Genomic DNA, 26,191 nt, shown 5'->3' on the forward strand with positions numbered 1-26,191 from the left:
TACCTAAACCTACCCGTCTCCACCCCCTGATCCCTAAACCTACCCGTCTCCACCCCCTGATCCCTAAACCTACCAGTCTCCACCCCCTCATACCTAAACTTACCCTTCTCCACCCCCTGATCCCTAAACCTACCCGTCTCCACCCCGATACCTAAACCTACCCATCTCCACCCTCTGATCCCTAAACCTACCCGTCTTCACCCCCTGATCCCTAAACCTACCCGTCTCCACCGTCTCCACCCCCTGATCCCTAAACCTACCCGTCTCCACCCCCTGATACCTAAACCTACCTGTCTCCACCCCCTGATCCCTAAACCTACCCGTCTCCACCGTCTCCACCCCCTGATCCCTAAACCTACCCGTCTCCACCCCCTGATCCCTAAACCTACCCGTCTCCACCCCCTGATCCCTAAACCTACCAGTCTCCACCCCCTCATACCTAAACTTACCCTTCTCCACCCCCTGATCCCTAAACCTACCCGTCTCCACCCCGATACCTAAACCTACCCATCTCCACCCTCTGATCCCTAAACCTACCCGTCTTCACCCCCTGATCCCTAAACCTACCCGTCTCCACCGTCTCCACCCCCTGATCCCTAAACCTACCCGTCTCCACCCCCTGATACCTAAACCTACCTGTCTCCACCCCCTGATCCCTAAACCTACCCGTCTCCACCGTCTCCACCCCCTGATCCCTAAACCTACCCGTCTCCACCCCCTGATACCTAAACCTACCCGTCTCCACCCCCTGATCCCTAAACCTACCCGTCTCCACCCCCGGATCCCTAAACCTACCCGTCTCCACCCCCTAGATGTAGATCCAACCCCGCCCCCTGGATCTGGGATTCTGGGCTACTGGGATTTGTTACAGTCTGGCACAGTTCCTTTATGACATCATCCTCCAGGAAGTGACATCATTTTGGTGGGTAAACATCAGCAGCTAATATTTGCAAAGGATTTTGTAATGTTAGATGGATTGTTTCACTATAAACCCACATCGGGTTTCCCCCTTTTTATAACCACTTCCTTACATTAGAACACGAGCATTCATATTTCAACATATTCACAAACAAGAAGAATGACTCATTAGATCTCATGATAAGATTTTTTATTCAAGTTAAACGAGTGTCGTATCTATTCCTATCCGTTTGTTAAAATATCCAGTAGCGTGTAGTAAAATAATAAGGAATTGACGTAAATCCAAGTTTCGTTTCTGTTTAGGTCTCGCTTTCTCAGAAAACGCGTGTTTGCCCGGTGGCTGTGCCTTGAGTTTCACATCCTCCCCCCGAACACAGTCTCAGCGAGAAACACTCTTCCAGATAAGGTCAGTGATGCACCGGAGATGTCTATTCTTTCGTCTTTTAAGATAATAATCAGTGATTCTTAGATGATTATGAACGGCGTTTATCTAATAATCAAACTTAATTTAACAGCAGTCTCATGATTCGCTAAGTTTCAGTTTTCACATCAGTTCCTATTCTGTGATGAGCGGACAGTCAAGGGAGGGCTGCGCCTGCCGAGAACAGCTATTCGCTGAAGGTGCGCGGCTTAGTTTACGCACTAGAATATGATTGGTTATCATAGCTGGTGTATTTGCATATGGTAATTAGAGCATTCCAATTGGCCTACAGTGCCAATGGGGGCTGTAACATGCGTCAATGTTTCATATTTTACCATTATGGGGTCACTGAAGAGAATATAAGTCTGAAGAAGACACAGTATCTTGTGTATTTGCTTAGCCTGAGATATACTGCTTTTGTGCCTTGACCCAACTTCTATGTTGAAAGGTAATTTTCTGCTGTTTTATCAGAATTTGTTCTTTTTGTAAAAGCTGTGGGAAAATTGACGAATGTAACATTTAATGTAATAATAAGTAAAGCAGTTTGCTCTGTTTATAATGTAATGAAACCTGTATGTATACAATTTTTCAGTTTGTACATGCATTTAAAAAAAATTATGGATGTGTTAAATATTAACTGCATAGAATAGAAGCATTTAATCAGTCTCTAAAATCCTATTTTGCTCTATCATAAGGTGCGGTCATATATACTACAGTTTTCGTTCCATTGATTTCCATTCATACTTGTGAATACGGGAAAGAGGAAACGCAAACATGCAAAGAATTTCTCATTTCGCTACCTTCAAAAGTTCAATGTTGGTCAACTATGACCTGAAGAAAGAATCAGTGCAAATTAATACAAGGGTTTGATGAGCATTGCTCCCATGCATACAAAATTGTCTTGTGAAATTCAAGAGTAGCCTAACTGTCTAAACCCTAAAACAGTCTAAATTGAAGTCTAGTGTGACTGTGGTCAGTGACTTTAAAGGATGAGCACAGCACCAATACTTTAATATTTTTTTAATTAAAATATATATATTTTTTAAATGTATTTGTTTATGAAAGGGTGATAAATATGAATACATTTGTGCATATTTATAATACAATTTATTATAGAAACTATTATTATTGACTTAATGCCAAATACACAATTGCACATAGGTGACAAGTGTCAGCACAGGCAGGATGTTGCACGTAAACGCTCTTGCATTATTTCATATGTGATTGTGCTTTTATGTCTTCAGATGACACTCTGGAACCAGCTGCAGCTGCTGGACTCTCTGTATTTAGAGCAAGTGGACCAGCTTTACGATGAGGCTTTTCCAATGGAGATCCGACAGTATCTCAGTCAGTGGATTGAGAGTCACGACTGGTGAGAATTGTTTTAATTTAATGCTTAATTTTATCCAGTTGCACAATTGAATTTCTGCATCATGAAATGCTGCAAATCATCATATCTTTGACACATTGTTGGTTGCAGGGAATCAGTTGCAAGTAACGTATCTTTGGCAACCCTGCGCTTCCATGAACTCCTAAACCAACTGGATGAGCACTACAGCCGTCTCAACCTAGGGAACAACTTCCTTTTACAGCATAATATACGCAAAATTAAGCGTAACCTACAGGTGCAATTTTTATATTGTTTTCTTACAATATTACATTCAATATACGTTAATTTACTTGATTTCATTATTCTAAAATATAATGGCTGAGCTAATGCCAATAATCGTCTCCCATTAGGAGCACTTCCAGGAGGATCCTGTTCACATGGCTATGATCATAGCTAGCACTCTGAATGAAGAGAGAAAAATACTGGAAAATGCACTTAGAACTCAAGTAAGACTTTTAGTCTTGCATCACAACTGTCATTTCAAACCTGCACATGTGTTTATCATTCATCTTAGTACATTTGCTTTTAGGGTAACGGTGGCTCATCACAGGGGAGTGTCACGATGGAACAGCAAAATGATTTGGGCTATAAAGTCAACAATTTGAAAACGAGTGTGCAGGTAAACCATCTCAGTGAATAATGATATGGTTTTGGGGCTGATACTGAATCTTTTTGGGTCTTTACCAAAAAAAACGCTTTAAATGATAACGATTTACAAGTAAATATAATTTTTCAAACAGCTGCACTGGAATATTTATTTGCTTCTAGGAAATAGAACAGTACATTCAGGTTCTGGAGGATGTGCAAGATGAGTACGACTTCAAAAGAAATACTTTGCAGAGTCGAGGTAACATTAGACACTTTTTTAGCATTTCGCTCCTGGTATTAACTCTTACTTTGTGGTATATTTGGTTAGATCAGTGTTGTGAACATAAACAGTATGCATTTACATGAATGAGAAATGGTATGGATTTGTATTTTTATATTTTCAGTGGAGGTTGAAATGAATGGCCAGAAAACAAAAGAGATCCAGCAGGAGGAAATGGCAATTAAACAAATGTTTGTTGGGCTGAGCATGAAAAGAGAGGTAGGTCAAGCTTTCAGTAATGTATCTCTACATATGTGCTGACTATACTGCTTTCATGGGAGAACAGTTTATCAAGCAGCTAATCTTCAACATGTTTGACATCAAACATTAATTTTGGATTAATCTGTTTTTAGAGATTACACCAAAAAAATGCTGTTTTATAAGAGAAGTCATGTAAAAAAAATGTTCACAGTTCACAGTATTTCTCAATCATTTCTACAGTATCTGCAAAAACTGATTGACTGTCACACAACTGACTTCAAGGCTGTAATGTGATTATCAAGTTGGCGCTAAACTTTCTCCAATGGTAGATCCGTGGACTTTGGTACCTCTCAATAAGGCCATCTCTGCTTTCTCAAACTAAAACAGATGTAGGGCGGGACTTGATTTTATCCATTGGGAGTTGATTGGATCGTTTGATCGTTCCCACCCTTACACCAGTAAATGTATCATCTGAGAAAAGAGATGTCATTGCAAGAGGGAGGGGAAAGGGGAAGTTATTTTGATTAAAGATTACAAAGGCACAGGAATACAAAAAAAATGTCAGTGTTGATTTTAAGGTGACTTTAATGTTGCAGTTTTCTTCAGAATCATATTTTTTCTTAAATATAGCATATATATGTGTGCAGGTGGTGATAAAAGAAATCGCTAATGCACTGACTCAAGCAGAGCAGATCCAGCTCGCGCTCATATCAGAAGAGTTACCTGAGTGGAAGAAGAGACAGCAGGTGGCTTGTATCGGCGGGCCGCCCAATGCCTGCCTGGACCAACTGCAGAGCTGGTGAGAACCTCTAAGGGGCGCTTCAGATGACCTGGAAACAAAATGACAAAATAAAATTACGATATCTAAATAATTTTATATTATTTAATTAGAAAGAAAATCCTTAAAATTACAAGTTGTTCCAAAAGGCTATTAATAAAAGTATTTCTATATCCGACGTAATCTCAAGATGGAGCTGATAAACTATGGTGACCATACGGGCCATTTTTACGGGACGCGTCCTTGCCAGGATTTCTTTATTGCCTAAAATATCCAGGTTTTGGCTGTTTGCACTGTGCAGGTAGATCGTTGTGACATTCATGAGAGCTATAGAGAGCAGAGCAGACGCCTCCTCATGCTTTCGAATCGCTCTCGCGCCTACCTTGGTGTCTTTTTTGATCGGTGCGCAGCGACGCTTCAAGTCAAACGTACAAACGCATCCGCATATTTGCATCGCTTTAATCGTTCTCTGTAGATCTCACCTTCTCATTCACAGCACCACAATTGGTCGATTATGTGCAACACCTGCATGTCAAACTACTTTGGATGATTTAGGCAATATTAAAATCCTGGCCAGGACGTGTCCCGTATGAACGGCACATATGATATACCCTATGATAAGCTCATAAAGTCCTTTAGTTTGTTTTGGTGCTGTCTGTGGTACTGATATGTTACTTTTATAATTAGCTAATACATGAATTGTCCTCCAGGTTCACCGTGGTGGCAGAGTGTCTTCAACAGATCCGTCAGCAGCTGAAGAAAATTCAGGAACTGGTGCAAAAATTCACCTACAACAACGACCCCCTCACTCTGGGCAAGAGCCAGCTAGACCAGGCCCTTTCACTCTTCAAAAACCTTATATTAAAGTGAGACACGATACTTTATCTCTTCATACATTTCTGTGATTTTATATGTAGAGCCCAAGCTGTAGAAAAAGAAAGGAAAGGTTCACAGGGGAATTTGAATATATTTTGTGGTGTTCGTCACTTCTGAAAGATTCTAGTCTTGAACAGGATGGCAGCGGTTGTGATGTGTCTTTCAGTTCTCTTGTAGTGGAGAGACAGCCTTGTATGCCGACACATCCTCAGAGACCCTTGGTGATAAAAACAGGAGTTCAGTTCACAGTCAAGATCAGGTGGGTTTCTTTGAAGTCACCATCGATAACAGTGTGATGTCACTTATTTTAATTAATGGTAAGTGTCTGAGAAAAACCTTTCAGTGATATCGATGTGTATTATTTTGTAGATCACTAGTCAAACTCCCTGAACTGAACTGTCAACTCAAAGTAAAAGTCTCTATTGACAAGTAAGCAAAATCTATCTATCTATCTATCTATCTATCTATCTATCTATCTATCTATCTATCTATCTATCTATCTATCTATCTATCTATCTATCTATCTATCTATCTATCTATCTATCTATCTATCTATCTATCTATCTATCTATCTATCTATCTATCTGTGTATTCATACAGTATATATTTTTTTCTTCTGTAGAGATTTAACAGAGAAAGACACAATAAAAGGGTACGTAACATATTACAAAGAAACTCATAACACAAATGTGATTTATAACTATAATGTGATGTTTGGAACGAGCCAATGCATTTAGATACATAGCACAACAACCACAAAAATGTCTGCATTTGACAAAAGTCCAAACCTGCAACAACATTACTGTACAGTCACGGTATTGTATAGTTCTGCACAGTGATCTTTATAATAATCAGAAGATAAGCTTGGAATGCAAAATGAACACCTAATTATTAAATGATCTTGTTTTGTTCTGAATAAAATATTTTAACAATTTATTATTTATCAAGAAACACCATTTGAATTTGTATGCATGCTGTCTGTTTTCTGATGTCCTAGATGTAGGAAATTCAACATTTTAGGAACATTTTCTAAAGTTATGAACTTAGAGGAATCCAGCGGGTGTCTAGCAGCTGAATTTCGTCATTTGGTAAGATGTGAAAAACGAACATATTACTGCTAATAATAAATAGATTATAATGTCTAACTGAATGTTTATTGTTGATCTTTCTTTCCCTCTGATTACCACAGCAATTAAAAGAGATGAAAAGTAACAACAGAGCCAATGAGGTAGGCCACAAAACACATAGAGGGATGTCAAATAAAATGAAGTGAAGGAATTGCTGATGTTTTTCCCTTTTTATTACAGACTCCTCTCATCATTTCTGAGGAGCTGCACATACTTAACTTTGAAACTCAACTCATTCAGCCAGAAATATGTGTTGATTTATTGGTAAAGTACTCTGAAATGTAGCTACCTATTATGACATCTCAACTGTAGATCAGACCAGTAATTCTGACCAGACCTGTTTTTTTTTTTTTTTTATTAAACAGATCACATCACTTCCTGTTGTGGTGATCTCCCATGTGAATCAGTTACCTAGTGCCTGGGGCACCATCTTATGGTACAACATGCTCTGCAGTGAACCCCACGTATGGCCATTTCCTCTCATCAATGTTTCTGTCTTCTATTGAGGTTTACATGTTGACTATTGCTCACTCTCTCTCTCAGAATCTGACGTTCTTCTTGAATCCTCCACCTGTGAAATGGGGGCAGCTTTCAAAGGTCTTGAGCTGGCAGTTTTCTTCTGCCACTAAACGAGCGCTGAACTCTGAGCAGCTGAGAACGCTGGCCGACAAAGTTCTTAGTGAGTTTATATGTGCTTTATTTTACCTATTGAAATGAGACTAAGTGACTCTTAAAATGGGACTTTTTAAGAGTTTGTATCTGTTTTTAGGTCATGAAGCCCAAGGTGACCCCGAAGGTCTCATCCACTGGAATACATTTTGTAAGGTGAGTTTATGGAAACAGTTCAAACAAAAGCAAGCAAGTTACTTTCGCTTTCTTTACCCAGCATCGATTTAGTTTGTTCCTCTGCTGTCACTACATGATTTACTGCTAAAACAAAACTTAGTGAGACCGTGGAATAGCCCGATACCACAAAAAACAGCTGTGCTTTCAGAACTCGAAACTAACTGAATATATGTTATATTATTTTTATTTTAAAGGGCAAATAAATATTGTCACATCAACATTGATGAAGCAATGCCACGCCAATGCTTTAGCTAATAAAATGGAAGCAGAGTAAATAACTTGTGTGTTTTCACATAGATGTCTCCTAATGAGAGGGGTGTACCATTCTGGCTGTGGATAGAAGGAATTCTGGACCTTATTAAAAGACACCTGCTCAACATCTGGAATGATGGGTAAGAGTTCCATCGTTACAGACAATGAAACAAATACTGTACAGTTGTGCTGCCAAACGATTAATCGTGATTAATCGCCTCCAAAATAAAAGTTTTTGTTTACATAATATATGTGTACTGTGTATATTTATTATGCATATATAAATACAAACACATGCATGTATATAAAAATATGTTTATATGTTATATTTAAATATAATATAATAACTATATAAATGCATATGCATGCAAATATTTTCAAAATATATACTGTATGTGTGTGTATTCATATATACATAATAAATAAACACAGTACACATACATATATTATGTAAACAAAAACGTTTATTTTGGATGCGATTAATCGTTTGACAGCTCTACTGTACCGTCTAGGGCTGGAATGACCTGTATGCTATATATTAGAACCCGTTCCATTTTTAGATGTGCAAAACAGCCAATTATTGTGCACATCTTCTTTATTCCAAAGAAAAAAACATGCTTGTCTTTGTGTAACTGCCTCTGAATCAGCACGATAGTATGCCAAAATCTCCATTCTCTAAAGCTATGTTCCAATTTATAGTACTGAAACTGCCATGATCATAGAAATTTCTTTGACATTGATATCCAGTCCAATTTGATCTTATTCCCCCCCCCCCCCCCCCCCCACATATATACAGGTATATTATAGGGTTTCTGAGTAAAGAGCGAGAGAAGGCTATGTTGAGCGACAAATTCCCAGGCACTTTCCTTCTGCGCTTCAGTGAATCCTGTCGAGACGGAGGAATCACCATCACATGGGTGGAGTATTCACAGGACGGTGTGTGCTGGTTTGAATTGGAGTATTTGATCATTTATTTATTTATATATCTGTCTTACAGTCTTTTAATGTGCATGCATGAATGTCATCGAATACAGGTGAACCTAAGACACATTCAGTGAAGCCCTACACTAAATCAGATCTGGCGTCCATTTCCTTGCCTAACGTCATCCGTGACTACACCCTCACTGCTGCACAGAAGATTCCAGTGAACCCTCTCGTCTACCTTTACCCAGACATCCCAAAAGATGACGCCTTTGGTCGCTACTATATCAGCTCTTCTGATGGTAGATATTCTTTATTTAACCATTCATTCATTCAAAAAAGAAGATGAGTGTAAAACTGAAACGGATATCAATAGCCTGCTACATAAGATTACGACGCAGATCTTAAGGGTACAGCATCACTAAATAAATACACTGTAGGTATTTTAATATATTATAGGACATTTTTCTTCTAAATGTATATATACATACAGTATATGGAGATGTCATTGCATTAAATAACAGAATGTTGAACCTAGTGCCATTTATTTTAATGGAAGCACCTTTTCTTAGCAAAATGGTTGTCAAACCTAACAAATTTCTATTTTGTCATGGTAGAAAACAATACTACTGTTCACAAAGAATATTTGGGGACTTTGCTGTTGTATAATCTTAGCGGAACTTGCTCAAAAACTTTTTAACAGTATGTTAGAGAGCATGTCTGTGTGTATTGTCCATATCGACATGCCTTACATTATTGATCTTTTGTCCCTCAGATACAGAAGAGATGGAGATAGACAAACCTAAGTCATATATCAGGCCATATATAGGCAGGCGCATCATTTCTGTGTCAGATGAGTAAGTTATTACTTTTCTTTTTTTCTACTTCATATATTTCTGTTACTGAAAAACAATATTCATGCCTTATTTATCTCTGTTTTTAGACCTTTTTCAAGACCCCATAAGTGTTAGAGGACCTCAAGGCAAAACTGATATGAGGAACATTTCTCCAGCAATGCATCTAAAATTAATCCAGAGCTTTTTTATGGAGGAAAATGAATATGTTTTGAAGTATTGTATCTGGCACACAGATATCTATTATGAATAATGGATACAAATAGTGATGCCCAAATGATTTATCTTAGCATGATCTACTACATTTATTCTCCGCTTGTGTGAAGAAGAGGAGTCCTTTCCTTCTGTCAAATTATAGAATACACTTAAAACAGTGTAATCCTGTTCTGTTTGTTTGTATAAAAATGTGAACATATTGTAAAGAAACTTGCATGGATTTGAATTTTCTGTGAACCAGTCACTCAGATAGAGACTGTCGAAATGGATATATACAACAACTCCGAAAAGCTGTTTCTGTGAAGACATTCGTTTGTGAAAAGGACATTCTTCTCCATCTTGTGAAGCACTTATTTATTTTTTGCACATTAAAATATCTTTACATACAATCGCCTTATGCACATGTACTGTACACACACACACACACCAGCAAGATAAAGTCTAACAGAAATAAACATCAACCTACCTTCTAGAGTCAGAAATACTGCTACAGATCCAAGCCAGGTCCATTAGGCAATGTTACATATTGTCATGTGAATTAAAAATAAAGACTATTAAATGGTTTACATTAATGTATTATGTATTTTTTAACAGCAGTTTCACTTTTTCATCCATCTTTTTGTCCAGATGGAAATCTTTATGAAGCTTAAAGATAAAGTGTTTAAGTCTGGTACCAAACAGTAGTGCAAAAATAAATAACGATTGTTTCCAAACTTACCAAAAGCCTCGGGCAGCATTATTAATGATTTACTTATTATTTTTATCATTTATAAATTTTTATAGTATTAAAGATTTGATAACATTTCATAATCCATGCACCGAATGTTCATTTTTATTTTTATTATTTATAAATTTTTATAGTATTAAAGATTTGATAACATTTCATAATCCATGCACCGAATGTTCATTTTTATTATTTATTAATTTTTATAGTATTAAAGATTTGATAACATTTCATAATCCATGCACCGAATGTTCATTTTTATTATTTATTAATTTTTATAGTATTAAAGATTTGATAACATTTCATAATCCATGCACCGAATGTTAATTTGTATTTTTATTATTTATTAATTTTTATAGTATTAAAGATTTGATAACATTTCATAATCCATGCACCGAATGTTCATTTTTATTATTTATTAATTTTTATAGTATTAAAGATTTGATAACATTTCATAATCCATGCACCGAATGTTCATTTTTATTATTTATTAATTTTTATAGTATTAAAGATTTGATAACATTTCATAATCCATGCACCGAATGTTAATTTTAATTTTTATTATTTATTAATTTTTATAGTATTAAAGATTTGATAACATTTCATAATCCATGCACCGAATGTTCATTTTTAAATGCAATGCATTTACACGCTTAACTTTAATTAAGAATTTCAAATGTGTCAAAGGAAAATGAATAATGGTTTACATTAGAAAAGGTTATTTTGAACTTTAAAGCAGCAGCGTATAGAACAACCTTTTTTTGAAATTCAATTCAACCCTTTCAAAATGGGAACATATAAATTGGTTGATATTACAATGAAAACAAACAATATTTTTTTTCATTTCTTTTGAATTACACTCTAATCCCAGATAAACATACCAAATTATGTGACTGCATTCAGTATCAGTATTTTTTCCTATTAATTTTTATCAGTTTAAAATCATGGGGACATAAAAAAAAGTCCTGATAAGGAGCAAAAACAAATGATTTAATTAATTTATTTTTGGAATGCTGTACTAACTAATAGCAGATTTATATAGTGTCCACGCTTGTAGAAGTAGTATGGTAGTATTTTTTTCTAAATATACATATCATGACTCTCATTTGCTGCAAAAACTTACTGGTACAGCAAACCAAAACAAAACCAAGCACCTGCAACCTACACAATGTCTATCTGCTCTGTTTCCTCTAAATATTGTATTTATGATATAATAAATATAATTTTATTTTGTGTAGCACTTTGGAGAAATGAATCCTATTATGAGCTCTTCTAGGAGTATCTTGTTCACATGGCTATGAACACATCCAACGAATGAGGAGAAGACACTTCATTTTCAAGTATGTCATTTGCAAGTTTGACCGCGTGAATATTAATAGGCTATCTTATGGTACAACATGCTCTGCAGTGAACCCTACGTATGGCCATTTCCCTTCATTAATGTTTCTGTGTTCTATTGAGACTTACATTTTGACTATTGCTGCTTATCTCACTCTCTCTCAGAATCTGACGTTCTTCTTGAATCCTCCACCTGTGAAACAGGGGCAGCTTTCAAAGGTCTTAAGCTGGCAGTTTTCTTAACTGAAAATGGAGTGTTTAATCTTGTCATTTTACATTTTTGACACACTATTTTCCTATTTTGATATTGTGCAGTTGCTTTGACACAATGTACATTGCTAAAAGCACTATATAAATACAGGTGGCTTGACTTGACTAAACGAGCGCTGAACTCTGAGAACGCTGTCCGACAAAGTTCTTGGTGAGTTTGTTTGTGCTCTCTTTTACCTCTTGAAATGGGACTGAGTAGATGCTCATAGTTAAATGAATAGCACATATTTAAGGTCGAGAAGCCCAAGGTGACCCTGAAGGACTCATCCACTGGAATACATTTTATGAAGTGAGTTTATACAAATGATTGAAACAAAGACCGGAAAGTTGCTTTCGCTTTCCTGAACAACCTCGCTTTTGTTTGTTCCTCTGGTGTCACCACATGATTTACTGCTAAAACAAAACTTAGTGAGAACATGATACTGAAAAGAGCAGACATAAACTAAATATTTTTTATAGGTGTGATTCTTTGTGATGTGAAATAACTTGATAAATGACAAGGTGAAGCAGTATTTTTTATTTTTTTTATCACGCATAGAATAATTTTGTGTTTTCATAGGCATCTGCTGAGCCTGGTGATTCGTTCTGGCAGTGGATATATGAACATTTGGACCTTACTGAAAAATATGTACCCAACATTTGGAATGATGGGCAAGAAATCTGAAGGGGTTTAACCTTCACCATCTATATGGTGATCTTGTGTCATTCATGTGAAAGCCAAAGTTATTTAAAATCACTGACGTCAAAACCGGCTCAAGAGATGGCACATTGAAATTTGAGAGGGGGCTTAAATTTCAGGCTTCAAGCAAAGCTGGCCTCAGAAGACTTGGACTATAGTGCACGAGTCACATGGACTACATATACATTCATTGTGTACAGGTACATTATGGGGTTTTTGAGTAAGGAGAGAGAGAAGGCATTGTTGAGAGACAAACTCCCCGGCACTTTCCTTCTGTGCTTCAGTGAAAACTCTCAATGGGGAGGAATCGTCATCACATGGGTGGAATGTTCACAGGAAGGTTTGTGCTGGTTTGAACTGGAATATTTTATGTTGTGATATGAAATTATCATGTCAGCTCAGGTGGTGAACCTGTGGTGCGTTCAACAAAGCCTTGCTTTATCTAACACTTGCACAGATCTGAACATCTCTTTACCGAACATCATCCGTGACTATACCGTCACTGATGGAGAAAGGAGCCAATGAATCCCCTCATCTACCTTTACCCAGACGTCCCACTAGATGCTATACCAGTGCATCTGAGGGTAAAGACTTTTACATTCACATTTATGCACTTCATAGGTGTAATCCATTGATCTCACACTAGAACTGACCTACACAGGAAAGAAAATAAGATAAGAATTAGTTTTACTAAGCCAACATTTCCCAGTTGATCCTGTCAGGAAGTTGATAAGTAAATGAAACGAAGCAAAAAAGAAAAAAAAAAAACCCCCACCAAATAAAGTGTAAAATGCAATATTATATGCATCAGTTCTGAGACTCTTACAGCGGGGCGAATGAGTATTTGATACACTGCTGATTTTTCAAGTTTTCCCACTTACAAAGAATGGAGAGATCTGTCATTTTCATCGTAGGTACACCTCAACTGTCAGAGACAGAATATATATATATAAAAATCCAGAAAATCACATTGTATGATTTTTGAATAAATAATTTCCATTTTATTGCATGAAATAAGTATTTGATACAATAGAAAAATAGAACTTAATATTTGGTACAGAAACCTTTGTTTATAATTACAGAGGTCAGACATTTCCTGTAGTTCTTGACCAGGTTTGCACACACTGCAGCAGGGATTTTGGCCCACTCCTCCATACAGGTCTTCTCCAGATCTTTCAGGTTTTGGGGCGGTCACTGGGCAACACTGAGTTTCAGCTCCCTCCATAGATTTTCTATTGGGTTCAGGTCTGGAGACTGGCTAGGCCACTCCAGGACCTTGAAATGCTTCTTACGGAGCCACTCCTTAGTTGCCCTTGCTGTGTGTTTGGGGTCATTGTCATGCTGGAAGACCCAGCCACGACCCATCTTCAATGGTCTTACTGAGGGAAGGAGGTTGTTGACCAAAATCCCACGATACATGGCCCCATCCATCCTCCCCTCAATACGGTGCAGTCGTCCTGTCCCCTTTGCAGAAAAGCACCCCCAAAGCATGATGTTTCCACCCCCATGCTTTACGGTTGAGATGGTGTTCTTGGGATTGTACTCATCCTTCCTCTTCCTCCAAACACAGCGAGTGGAGTTTATACCAAAAAGTTATATTTTGGTCTCATCTGACCACATGACCTTCTCCCATGCCTCCTCTGGATCATCCAGATGGTCTTTGGCAAACTTCAGATGGGCCTGGACATGTGCTGGTTTGAGCAGAGGACCTTGCGCACGCTGCAGGATTTTAATCCCTGACGGTGTAGTGTGTTACTAATGGTAACCGTTGAGACTGTGGTCCCAGCTCTCTTCAAGTCATTGACCAGGTTCTCCCGTGTAGTTCTAGGCTGATCCCTCACCTTTCTCAGGATCATTGATACTCCACGAGGCAAGATCTTGCATGGGGCCCCAGTCCGAGGGAGATTGACAGTCATCTTGAATTTCTTCCATTTTCTAATAATTGCGCCAACAGTCGTCGTCTTATCACCAAGCTGTTTGCCTATTGTCCTGTAGCCCATCCCAGCCTTGTGCAGGTCTACAATTTTGTCCCTAGTGTCCTTAGACAGCTCTTTGGTCTTGCCCATAGTAGAGAGGTTGGAGTATGATTGATTGAGTGTGTGAACAGGTGTCTTTTATACAGGTAACGAGTTCAAACAGGTGCAATTAATACAGGTAATGAGTGGAGGATAGGAGGGCTTCTTAAAGACAAACTAACAGGTCTGTGATACCCCTTTTCCACCAAAGCAGTTGCAGGTGCTAGTTCAGAGCCAGTGCTATTGTCGGTTCTTAGTTGGTTCGACTGGCGAGCCCTTTGAGAACCGGTTGCTTTTCCACAGGCTAGAGAGCCAATACCGCTTTTACTGGTTCGGAGCTGGTGCTTTGGGTGTCGAAAAACAAAGAACCGGTTTGAAACTAGGCTCTGTCTCCGAACCAGCACTAGAACTGCCTTGGTGGAAAAGGGATACGAGCCAGAATCCTTGCTGGTTGGTAGGTGATCAAATACTTATTTCATGCAATAAAATGGAAGTTAATTATTTAATTAAAAATCATACAATGTGATTTTCTGGATTTTTTTTTAGATTCTGTCTCTCACAGTTGAGGTGGACCTACGATGAAAATTACAGATCTCTCCATTCTTTATAAGTGAGAAAAGCTGAAAAATCGGCAGTGTATCAAATACTTATTTGCCCCACTGTATGTTTGTGATTTTGTCCTGGTATTTGCACACCATCAGGACATTTAGAATAAATGAAGACATACTTTCTTGTTTCAAAATCCAAGACGGTACAACAGCATGACAATGAAGACCACAGGTTGGACATGTTTGAACATGATCTGTCAGACTCATCTGATCTAGAGGATCTAAGCTTTGAACTGGTAAAGCATGCAAAGGTCATGGGTTTGATTCCCAGAGATAACAGATTAAATGCATACCTTGAATGCACTGTAGGACAATATAGACAGGCATCACTGGGACTGTTGCTCATAGATAGTATTATATTTCGGTGCATAACTCATCCTGCACTGTTTCAGCTTGAACATGACTTGTTCTGATTATTGAGGTTATTCTGTTATTACTTTTTGATATATAATTGAATTTAGGTTGTGGGAAATTTTTTGCCAACTCCGAATTTCAGTGTTTTATAGTTTTGTCCACTGTATGTATATGATGTATGAGTAAAATACACCCTTTTAATTACTAACACAATTTTATTACTTATTGCACATCAAAGATGAATCTTAATATACCATTGTTTTAACTGCACATGTACACACACCGACTTTAGTCAGCCAGATACAGTCTAATAGAAATCAGCAAGATATTTATGCTTCAATGAATACTGAATAGTGCTAAAGTGTAGCTTACATTAATTTACTTTGACATGAACTTAATTTTTGAATTGACTCCAAGAGTTTGGTCCGAGTGAAGAGGTTTGACATCATCTTTCCACCGCTAAAGCAATTGTCTCACAATACAAACTACATTTAACACTTCATAAAATATACATAAATGCACAGATTGTTTGCACAAATGCAGTGTCTTTTATTTATAAATGATGAGTAGCCTAGCCTATTTATAAATAAAGGGGGTTTTAAATTGTATCCAATAATAAGGTGGTGTTGAGGATTTAAATAAAATTTTGTTTATATTGTGATTTTTTTTATAACATCACATCAGTAAACTTATTATTTTTGATCGCTTTTGTTCTCAGATTACAACATTGTGTACTTTCTCAAAATGCTGTCATTTTGAGGGCTTGTAAATATTTTAAATATGAGTGCATTGACGAATATACTGTATATAGGCCATATGATAATACGGTAAAGACAAAAAATAATGTATTTGGCAGTGGTTAGAATGCTCAAATAATGAGGTATAGCAAAATAAAAGTGATACACATGTAAAAAATGCAAGCAAACTTAAAAGTTATTTCAGATTTTACGCACGACACGTTCTCGCATTCCTGATTCGTGGCAACACTCCACCGATTGTTTGGAAATGCAATAGTCTCCTGTCTCGATTTTCATTCCAGTCTGCTGAGCTACTTTTTTTTAAAAAATTTAATAAAGAAAGAAGATATGATGGCCAGCAGCAGTATCATGCCAAATCTCGCTGTTTTTAATGCAAGAACGCGTCCTGTCTAAACGGCTCCTGAATTCTTAAACAGGATTGTTTAGCCGATTGCCCTCGAGACAGCAATGACATCGGTGTAGTCATCATTCCCCACACCTCAATCAACACAGGCACGAAAGGACTGAACACATAATTATAGCCTCTACTGAGAGTCGTTTCGCACCACTAAATATGGCCATCATCATGACTTGCGCCCTCTCTTGCAAGGAAGAAGTTGTAAACAAGCCAAAAATGTCTCACAAAAGCATGTAAAACTACAGGAGACAATGTCAAATGAACCCAAAAAACTAAACAAAACGGTGATATTGAGATGGAGCAGTCCTTCAGTGGGCTGTTCCAGAAGAGTGTCCTCTAGTGCTAGCGGAAATGGTTACGTCTCGAGCATCCCGTCCAGGTTTTTCTTGGTGCTCTCTTTATTTGCGTCAGTGTTCACCGGTGGGTTGTTTTTATTGTTGTACTCCTGTAGAAGCGCGAGCACCTCATGATGACCGAAGTGTGTCGCCTCATCTATAGGTGTGTTGCCCCACCTAGAGGACATAAATTACATTATTTTCATGGTTTCCACATCTTTTCTAGTTGTTTTATTACTGTATAAATATTAGATGATGATGATAATAATAACAATAATTATAATTATTATTAATGTTAAGACAGAATAATGTTATTATTGCAATACTATTATAAAATGAATGTTTTAAAATGATTTAATTTACAATAGTAATTCATAACTTTTTTTATTTCTACATTGTTAGAGATTTAAATCTCCAATTTTATAATTTATTATTATGAGAAGTGTAAAATATATTTATATTTATAATAACAATATAAATCCTTCTAATATCCAATATATTTGACTATATATATATATATATATATATATAAAGTTTATATACAAATATATTTTACACTTCTCATAATAAATGATAAAATTGGAGATTTAAATCTCTAACATTGTCGAAATTTAAAATGTTTGAATTAATATTGTAAATGATATATACACTTTTAATATATATATTTTTCAATTCATATACATATACATATGTGACCAAAACCAGTCTTATGTAGCAATATCCAAAAACATTGTTTTTTTTTATTGATTTTTCTTTTATGCCAAAAATCATTAGGATATTAAGTAAAGATCATGTTCCATGAAGATATTTTGTAAATTTCCTATATCAAAATATATTAGGATAGGATAGGATATTTATAGGATAGGATATTTTCCTATATCAAAATATATCAAAACTTAATTTTTGATTAGTAATATGCATTGCTAAGAACTTCATTTGGACAACTTTAAAGGCGATTTTCTCAATATTTCTCAATATAACCCTAACAGATTACAGATTTTCAAATAGTTGCATCTCGGCCAAATATTGTCCAATCCTAACAAACCATGCATCAATGGAAATTTATTTATTCAGCTTTCAGATGTTGTACAAATCTCAATTGAACAAAATTGACCCTTATGACTGGTTCTGTGGTCTTTTACACATACATACACTGAGTTGTGTTTGTACTTTTTCTTTTTTGAAAAAGTACCAAAAAAATTATTTTTTGCTTTTTTTCCCCCTTAACCTGTATAAAGATTAATCATATAAAGATTATATAATGTTATAAGGCAATAATAATAATAATCATTTAAAAAACACATTATATATGCGTTCAATCAAAATGTATTTATTAATGCAACTGTATTTGAAATTTAACACGAAAATGCATTTGAATTCATTTTAGACATATTGGACTCACAAAGAGAAAGTTCAACCTAATTTTTGTTAGAAATCAATTTCCGTGGCTTGTACGTGACTTTTTAGGATTATATCAACATCTAATTAAAATGTGAATTCCTGAAAAGTTTTCCAAGACCATCATGGGAAACCTGATGTCTTCCAATCACCTATTTCTAAATGAAAAAGGCTAAGAAAATGAATATTTGTTAAAATCAGAAGTATTTTGATTGTGTTTGCTCACCTGTCCTTGGGAACAGGATTCACCTTGCAGGCCTCTAATAGAAAACGCACAACCTCCATATGTCCTAAAATCAAAAGGAATAGTTTAAGTTATGCAGCACACTACAGACTGAACTTTAGATGTTAAAATGCAGTGTACTGAAAAAAAGCGTGAAATAAAGATCTAGTTATATCCCCAGCCAGCAATACAGTATTTGAGGACCTATATTTATAGTGATTAAACTACAATGAAAAGGCATACATACAAAATATAGCTGCAAAAAATATACACATTGTAAGGTTGGGCAGCATTGCTAATCACCATTTTTTAATTTTGACCACCAAGTGGTGCAGTTACCAAATATATGTGGTATAGTGACAAGGCCATGTACATTTTGAGTCTTTATGAACAAGTAAAATACAGCCTCACTTTATGTTTGTCCACTTTTTTGTTATCTTACAGTTCGTTGACTGCCAGCCAGCAAACAATCAGATACCAAACTAACAGACACCACTGGTTCTTGGCTAATAAGTAACAAGCTAAAGTGACAGCATGTGCAGTGTTGTACCCTCAGCGGCTGCCACATGCAGCGCCGTCCTGGAGTCATAGTCCCGCTGCTCCATGTCCATGGAGGACAACGCAAACCTGCAGTCACATATAATGACAATATTAGAGAAGCAGAACAGAAAACGCTTCAAAATCTTGTAGGCAATGAAGAACTCAGTACCTTCTGAGAGCAGAAACATCTCCTGTGTAGGCAGCAAAGAGGAGGTTGATGACAGATTTCACCTGGAATGATAGAAAAGAGCCTTTGTGGAATAGAAATAAGTTATTATGGACAGATGGTGGGCAGCCTCCAGAGTGTCTCTCTAACAGACTGAAATGAATAGGGAACTGGTGAGAGGAAACAGCAAATAGACAATGAAAAATTAAATCAAGTGCATTGAAATAAGAACACTTGAATTCAACAGTTCTTTCAGGTGGATTGAGCGAAAGGCAAAGGGATCCCCTGTTTCATATTGTAAAATATTGAAGGTTGCATTATAAGTTTGATCTTTGATATTTTATAGACGGGGTCCTAGAACTTCTAAAAAAATAAATGTCCATGACTTTTCCAATTACTGATTTTTACATTATAAAAATTAGCAGGAACCCTGTATGATTCTTAGATCGCAAAAGCATTAATACATATATATTTGATTCAGTAGCAGCAGGATACATTTGATTTGAATTAGCATCTTATTATATAAGTTAGCCAAGCAAGCCATGCAATTCACTACCATGCTGTGAAAACAAACATGCAAGTGCTGGTGAGGGACAGAAAGGCACCACTAGGGGGCATCAGCAACCCTTCATGCTTGTCAGCAAAACCTCAAACTTTAAGACAACAAATACAGACAACTTACAAAAAAGTGCCCATCTTGTTGCAAAGCCATTCTCTGCAAATTCTATTTGTGCCATTCTTAGAAAGTTTTGTACAAAAAGTAATCACAAACCAACCAAAACCATCAATTCGAATAACAATTAGATGTTCAAATACAAATATGATCAGTTTTACAACACAAATACTTGGTATTTAACATTAGATGAAAAATGTACATAAAGATGACATAAAAATGAACATGTAATGATCATGCATTTAAGATTTAATACTTTAAATTAAAGTTTTATTTTTTTTTAATTATACTTCAATACCTCACTATTATCTCGTACATGAAGCATTCTTCCTTTCCTTCCCACAAACGTTGAGAGAAGTCATACAGTGGGAGTTGTCAGTGTCTTTGGGCCTAAAGATCATCCGAGAAATGTCAGTCTCCTTGTGTGTGCGTTTAATTATAATCTAATTACATCTAGTCAGTTTAATGTCTTAAATAGAAACGCAAAACACTATTCCTGTCTGCTAATGTGTAATTATTTTATAAAAATGTGCATGCTAGTTTCAGATTAAGCCAACTAGAAAACCTAGACCAACTTGCTTGAGTTTAAAACTGCTTGAAGGTTATTTATATCTTATGTTGCTTTAAGGTTTTGCTAGGCTGTTCCAAGCTAACAAGTGAGAATGAAAGCAAGATAGATGAGGCAAAGCGTGTTTTCTCTGTTAAGTTACACTGTGCTATCAGCAACTTTCATGTTTTCCTTGAACATGAGAATCCTTTCATAGAGATATTTTCTGTTATGTTTTTGTGGTTATCATGCAAGCTGTAGTCAAACAGGCCTTTGATTCAAGCAATCAAGAATGATTTTCAAGGCAAGTATCAGAACACAAATTAATAAAATGATGAAGGAACACATTCTTTTATCATTTTCCAAAACACACAAAGCAGCAACAAATGGAACACAACTGATTTCAGGTAACAATGAGATTAAATGCATTTATTAATGATAAAAAAAAAAGAAAACCAGAACAAATGACAAATACACAATGAGAAAACAAACAGAACTGTTATGACAGTGTAAAACCAGATGATAATATATTGTGATGAAGCATTTGACAGCTGTTCTGTTAGACTCGGGACTGTTCAAGCAATCAGAGCGAGCTGCTTCCTCAAGACTGTAATGAACTCATATTTTGACTGTTAAAGCTGTCAGTGAGCACGAGAAACACTTCTCCACTAAAGCAGCACAAAAACAAGACATGAAAATTATAATACAAAAACAAACTAAGCAAATAAACCCAGAAATATACAAGCAAATCATGCAAAAATAAAATGAACATTTACATTTAAAAGATTATAAAAAGAAGACATGAAAATACTTAATATCTTATCTGATAAAGGCAGCATCTTTCCACCAATAAAACCACTTCAGAAGCTTATCGAAACCGAATATAAACCAACACTTTGAACTATCAATAAGGTGCATACATGTTTCTAGTAATAATATGTGAGAATATACTGACAGAAACGGAACAAAGCGCAGGTGGAAGGTTTGTAACATTATTGATTTCACTGCAAAGATGGTCTGACAGCAGGTTTCAATGGCTGCTGAGCAGTACTAGTGCGGCTCTATGATGCAAACACTGCACATTACAACAGTCCTCTCTCAGGACATGCAGTCACCAAGACAAGCAATTCAGCAGGAACACATAGGGACTAATCTAAAAATGAATAACCCATTTGCAACATGAGGAACCCTTTTAACCTTACGCTTGGTCGCAATGAAATCACACTGTCCAAAGAGAGAAGTAGAAAGGGAATAGTTCAGACAAAATGGAAAATACTGCTTGACCTTTATGTTGCACGTCTTACAGTATGCAGAGCACAAATGGGTATGGGTTCCCATAGTTGGCTACATGCCACAGGTCATTTATAAAAGTGGTCCTTAAGACTATATTCCAAGTTTGTTTGTTTTTTAAGTCATGTAATAGCTTCGTGTGAGGAACAGACAAAATTTTAGATGTTATTTAATAATAATGCATTTGAACAGATACCAAATTTGCAAATGCCATTTTCAATAACTTTCATCTTTAACCTTATAAAAGCAAGTATATGGCTTCAGAAGACTTTAATTTTAGTCAGATGGACAACTTTTATGGAGATAATTTTTTTTTATGGAATGAAAATTGTGTTCCATAGAAACAACAACATCATCATATGGGGTCAAAATGACTTGAGGGTGAGTAAATAATGACCAAAAATTTAAATTGTTGGGTGAACTATTGCTTTCATTGGCTGGTCAACTGTAACAGCTTTCTGTTAGGAACAGACTGAAATCACAGTTATTAAATGATATATGTGACCCTGGACCACAAAACCAGTCATAAGGGTCAAATTGAGATTTATACGTCATCTGAAAGCTGAATAAATAAGCTTTCCATTGATGTATGGTTTGTTAGGATAGGACTGGAATCTGAGGGTGCAAAAACTATTTAAATATTGAGAAAATCGCTTTCAAAGTTGTCCAATTACGTTCTTAGCAATGCATGATGTTACTAATCAAAAATTAAGTTTTGATATATTTACGGTAGGAAATTTACAAAATATCTTCATGGAACATAATCTTTACTTAATGTCCTAATGATTTTTGGCATAAAAGAAAAATCAATAATTTTGACCCATACAATGTATTTTTGGCTATTGTTACAAACATACCCCAGCGACTTAAGACTGGTTTTGTGGTCCAGGGTCACATATAATAGTGATTGATAATAATAATAATTATTATTAATGATAATGATAATTATTTAAAGAAAATGCCTCTTTTAAAAAAAATACTTTTAATGAATAACAACATAAATTAGAATTTTGTCCCACAAAATGCTAGTATATGGCTTCAAAGGACTTAAAATATAGTCAGATGGACAATTTTTACGGTTATTTTTTTATGATACTTTGTATGGAATGTAGCAAGAAATTAGCATGAAAATTCTTTAAAAAATATTTTTGTGTTCCACAGAAAAAACAGCAATATATGGCGTTAAAACAACATGAGGGTGAATAAAAATGTCAGATTTTTTATTTTTGTGTGAATGTTTGCTTTTATTTCGAGTGAAGGTCATCCATGCCGGCCTTTGTCACCTGTACAGTACTTGCAACAAAACGTGTCAGAGGATGTTCATCAGGGTTCCTACACATTTTCCATTTTAAATTTCCATACTTTTCCAGACTCAAATTTCCAAACCTCTCAGTAGATTTTCAGACCATATTTAACATAAATGGTTCATACAGCATTATTTTCGGCTTTATATTTGGTATTTATTATAGTCATCTGTAAATAGTTTAATTTTTTTCAGTTTTTTTATTTTTTATTTTCTCTCAGTCACTTTTGCATGCACACAAGAAACTTTTTTGTTGCCCTCGAGAAACTATTCACATGCGCATGGGAATTTTTCACACGCATTACAATTTCTAGTTTTATACAACCTATTTCCTTTGTGCATCACTGCCATCTTACTATGAATAAAGTGAGAGCATGGATGCACATGAATTAACAGAGATCTACTTGCTCAAAATCATTATGGTATCACCTCTAATATCAAGGCCTAATGTTCAATTTAACACATCCTCAGCAGCAGCAGAAAAACCATGACATGAAATGAGCTGATGGCACAATCCAGCTATGTGCATTGTCCTATTTGCCAAGCCAAGGCCTTTAGGTCTCTTTAACGCATATTCTGTGGCCGCCAAGACACCACACCGCGAAATGGGCTGATGGCACAATAGTTGGCTAAGTGTGCATTGTCCTATATGTTAAGTTTAATGGTTTCTTGTGCACACATAAAAGTCTGTATATTTGTTATTTTTGCAAAGGTCCTCGAGGCTATGGCAAACAGTGCTCAAATTCCATACTTTTCCAAACTGCGTAGGAACCCTGGCCCATGTGCTCGTGACACAATCAAGTTAAAGGCCTCACTGAAGACTGCATGTGGTGAGACGCGGTTCGTTATGCATGACCACAACATTCAGTCGTAGTGCAAAACAGAATCCCCTGTAGTCTCTGTTCAGCAGCCAATCCTCAACATCCACCAAAAAAACACCTGCTGGTCTATAAGAGAATATTGAGCCTATAAATCACATCGCACCTACATCCATGAAGTCCAAGTTAAGAACAGAACCCCTCCACAATGCTTTTAAATATTAGCACAGATAGATAAACACAAGCCAAGGCATAAGGACTTAGACATATCCTACCGAGACTGGTTAAGAACCAACATGTGCCCAGAATGAGATTCACTGAAAATAAATAACTGTTAAAGTACATAAATATATACGGTCAAAGAGCTCGCAGAGGTGAGTCAGATCCATTTTAGTTGCCTTCTCCGACATTCTCCATCCTATAGACTACAGTAGTGGAGCTGTCCTCATTGCACTCAGTGGGCGAGACTTTTGTCCACACAGTGTCTATGAGAGCTAGCTCTTTCTGAAGGCTCTCATAATCCAGGGGTCCGAAGGTGTACTGCTGTGTTGAGTAATACGGAGAACAGATTAGTTTTTTAGGGGCCTCCAGAGAATGTATGTGACTCACATTGTTCAATATGGTGACGTGTGAACAGATTTCAAAGTCAACAAAAACAAGCACAGTCACAAAGAGAGGCCTCGTATTCACACAGCTGGGAAAATGTTGTATTTTTCAACATTTTAAAACAAAAAACCTATAAGAGGTCTGTCTTATCACAGAAATTGCACATGCCTCATTTAAGCTGCAGTAGTCCGATTTAAGTCATGATCATTATTAACAGATGACCAGGCCCTGTGCCAATTGCCAATTTCTTGTGCCAATGATACTATATTTTATAACAAATCTTTTTTGCTATTTTTCTTTGTCTTTCTTTTTATTTTTTTTTTATTTTAATTTTTTTAAGAAATTTCCCTTGCTGTATTTTTTAAATCAGGTCTGTATTCAGATTTAAATATTTGAGCTAATCGATTAATTTTTCCAGCAGTAGATAAGAGTATGCACTTTTACCATCTTTACATCCATTGCACAGATTATTCGAAATGTGGGAAAAGTCTATAGATTCCATCTGGGCCTTCTCATTACAAATCTGAAAATGCAGACTGAAGCAAGCAAAACTAAAATTTAGGATAAAACAGCATAAAACTAACAAGAGATGGCAATCGACATGCAAAATTAGAATCTCATGCACAGCTGAGAACTTTGATTATGAATCAACCGCTGCTCTTTACTCGCTGATTTAGCTGCGCTGACCAGTGTTGGGCAGTAACGCATTACTTAGTAACGCGTCACTGTAATTTAATTACTTTAGTTAATTTAACTCAGTATAAATTACAAACCGAGTATAGTTACAAGCCGAAGTCTCTATACGCTACTGCCGTGTAAGATTACTGACAGAATGCAGTGTTTTATAATCTAGATTGTAAAAAGGGTGTAGCACATGCACTGCAGAGTCCAGAGCCAGTGGATTAAAGACCTGCACTGCCACGAAACCCGACGCAACAGAGCGTGGCGAGGGACAAGATGGGCGAGTGCTGAGGCGGGCGGGTAGACACTAGCCTCGAGTGTGTGCGGGATGCGGGAGAATAAAATGATTCACAGGACTCCCGCAAAATAGACATATCTAAACATAAAATATCTAAAACAAATACACTGTTATTCATCTATTGCACAAAAGCAACAAGGACTAATAGAAAATAAAAATGATTAACAGGCGCAAGCATAGGCAGAGTTTTTATTTAGGCTATAACACATGTTTGCTGCGTTGCGCAATATTGATTTCTGGAACGCAATGGCCAGTCAGGAGTGCAGTGCTGAAATGTGCGTGCTCACGAATCCTCTCATTATAACATTATTATTATATAACATTTATTCATTGCTTTGTGAGATTGCGATGAACTGAGATCTTTTAAGAGATTATAAAAGCAGCGCCATTTGCTGGCATTCTGCCATGCCAAACCATGCACGCAGCAGCCTATGCTTGCTTTAGTTAAAAATAACAGTGTTTTGTGAATGTTGATGCTTTAATAACAAATATTTATCGGGAG

At 36.4% G+C, this 26,191-nt stretch overlaps 2 protein-coding genes across 8 annotated transcripts in view; one reads left to right on the plus strand and one right to left on the minus strand.

Annotated features, from left to right (window-relative positions):
- Nucleotides 1-794: 794 nt before the first annotated feature.
- LOC306877163 (signal transducer and activator of transcription 1-like) lies at nt 795-10,384 on the plus strand. 3 transcript variants are annotated; one of them, XM_079428728.1, is made up of 24 exons: nt 795-922; nt 1,222-1,324; nt 2,584-2,711; nt 2,820-2,964; nt 3,080-3,175; nt 3,259-3,348; nt 3,498-3,576; nt 3,722-3,816; nt 4,446-4,597; nt 5,287-5,442; nt 5,619-5,711; nt 5,822-5,881; nt 6,075-6,104; nt 6,450-6,540; nt 6,642-6,680; nt 6,760-6,843; nt 6,945-7,043; nt 7,123-7,258; nt 7,349-7,404; nt 7,723-7,817; nt 8,474-8,613; nt 8,712-8,900; nt 9,374-9,455; nt 9,542-10,384. In XM_079428728.1, exons 3-24 carry the CDS (start codon nt 2,584-2,586, stop codon nt 9,567-9,569), a joined length of 2,163 nt encoding a protein of 720 aa, XP_079284854.1. In that variant the 5' UTR covers nt 795-922; nt 1,222-1,324; the 3' UTR covers nt 9,570-10,384. The 3 variants fall into 3 exon arrangements, with proteins under 3 accessions (XP_079284854.1, XP_079284853.1, XP_079284855.1); XM_079428727.1 differs by lacking the exons at nt 795-922; nt 1,222-1,324 and adding an exon at nt 1,687-1,787; XM_079428729.1 differs by lacking the exons at nt 795-922; nt 1,222-1,324; nt 2,584-2,711; nt 2,820-2,964 and having other exon boundaries at nt 3,244-3,348.
- Nucleotides 10,385-15,855: 5,471 nt separating this feature from the next.
- The window catches only part of LOC306877233 (glutaminase kidney isoform, mitochondrial-like), a 45,244-nt gene continuing 34,908 nt past the window's right edge, over nt 15,856-26,191 (minus strand). For 2 of the 5 annotated variants that reach the window (XM_079428869.1, XM_079428870.1), the window contains exons 15-18: nt 19,477-19,538; nt 19,318-19,394; nt 18,771-18,834; nt 15,856-17,323 (exon numbers count right to left, since the gene is read on the minus strand). In XM_079428869.1, the coding sequence (XP_079284995.1) occupies nt 17,167-17,323; nt 18,771-18,834; nt 19,318-19,394; nt 19,477-19,538 (360 nt within the window). In that variant the 3' untranslated portion in view covers nt 15,856-17,166. Of the gene's footprint in view, nt 17,324-18,770; nt 18,835-19,317; nt 19,395-19,476; nt 19,539-23,072; nt 24,648-26,191 lie in introns of those variants that run through there. The other 3 variants (XM_079428871.1, XM_079428872.1, XM_079428873.1) reach the window with 3 other exon arrangements.

The sequence above is a fragment of the Barbus barbus genome (assembly GCF_936440315.1).
Source record: "Barbus barbus genome assembly, chromosome: 11".
NCBI classification, from domain to species: Eukaryota; Metazoa; Chordata; class Actinopteri; order Cypriniformes; family Cyprinidae; genus Barbus; species Barbus barbus.

Coding starts and splice junctions, on each gene's coding strand:
- LOC306877163 (XM_079428728.1), top strand. CDS start 2,584: ATGACACTCTGGAACCAGCTGCAGCTGCTGGACTCTCTGTATTTAGAG. Junction 5,443..5,618: donor TTCAAAAACCTTATATTAAA/GTGAGACACGAT, acceptor TGTGTCTTTCAG/TTCTCTTGTAGTGGAGAGAC. Junction 7,259..7,348: donor GCTGGCCGACAAAGTTCTTA/GTGAGTTTATAT, acceptor ATCTGTTTTTAG/GTCATGAAGCCCAAGGTGAC.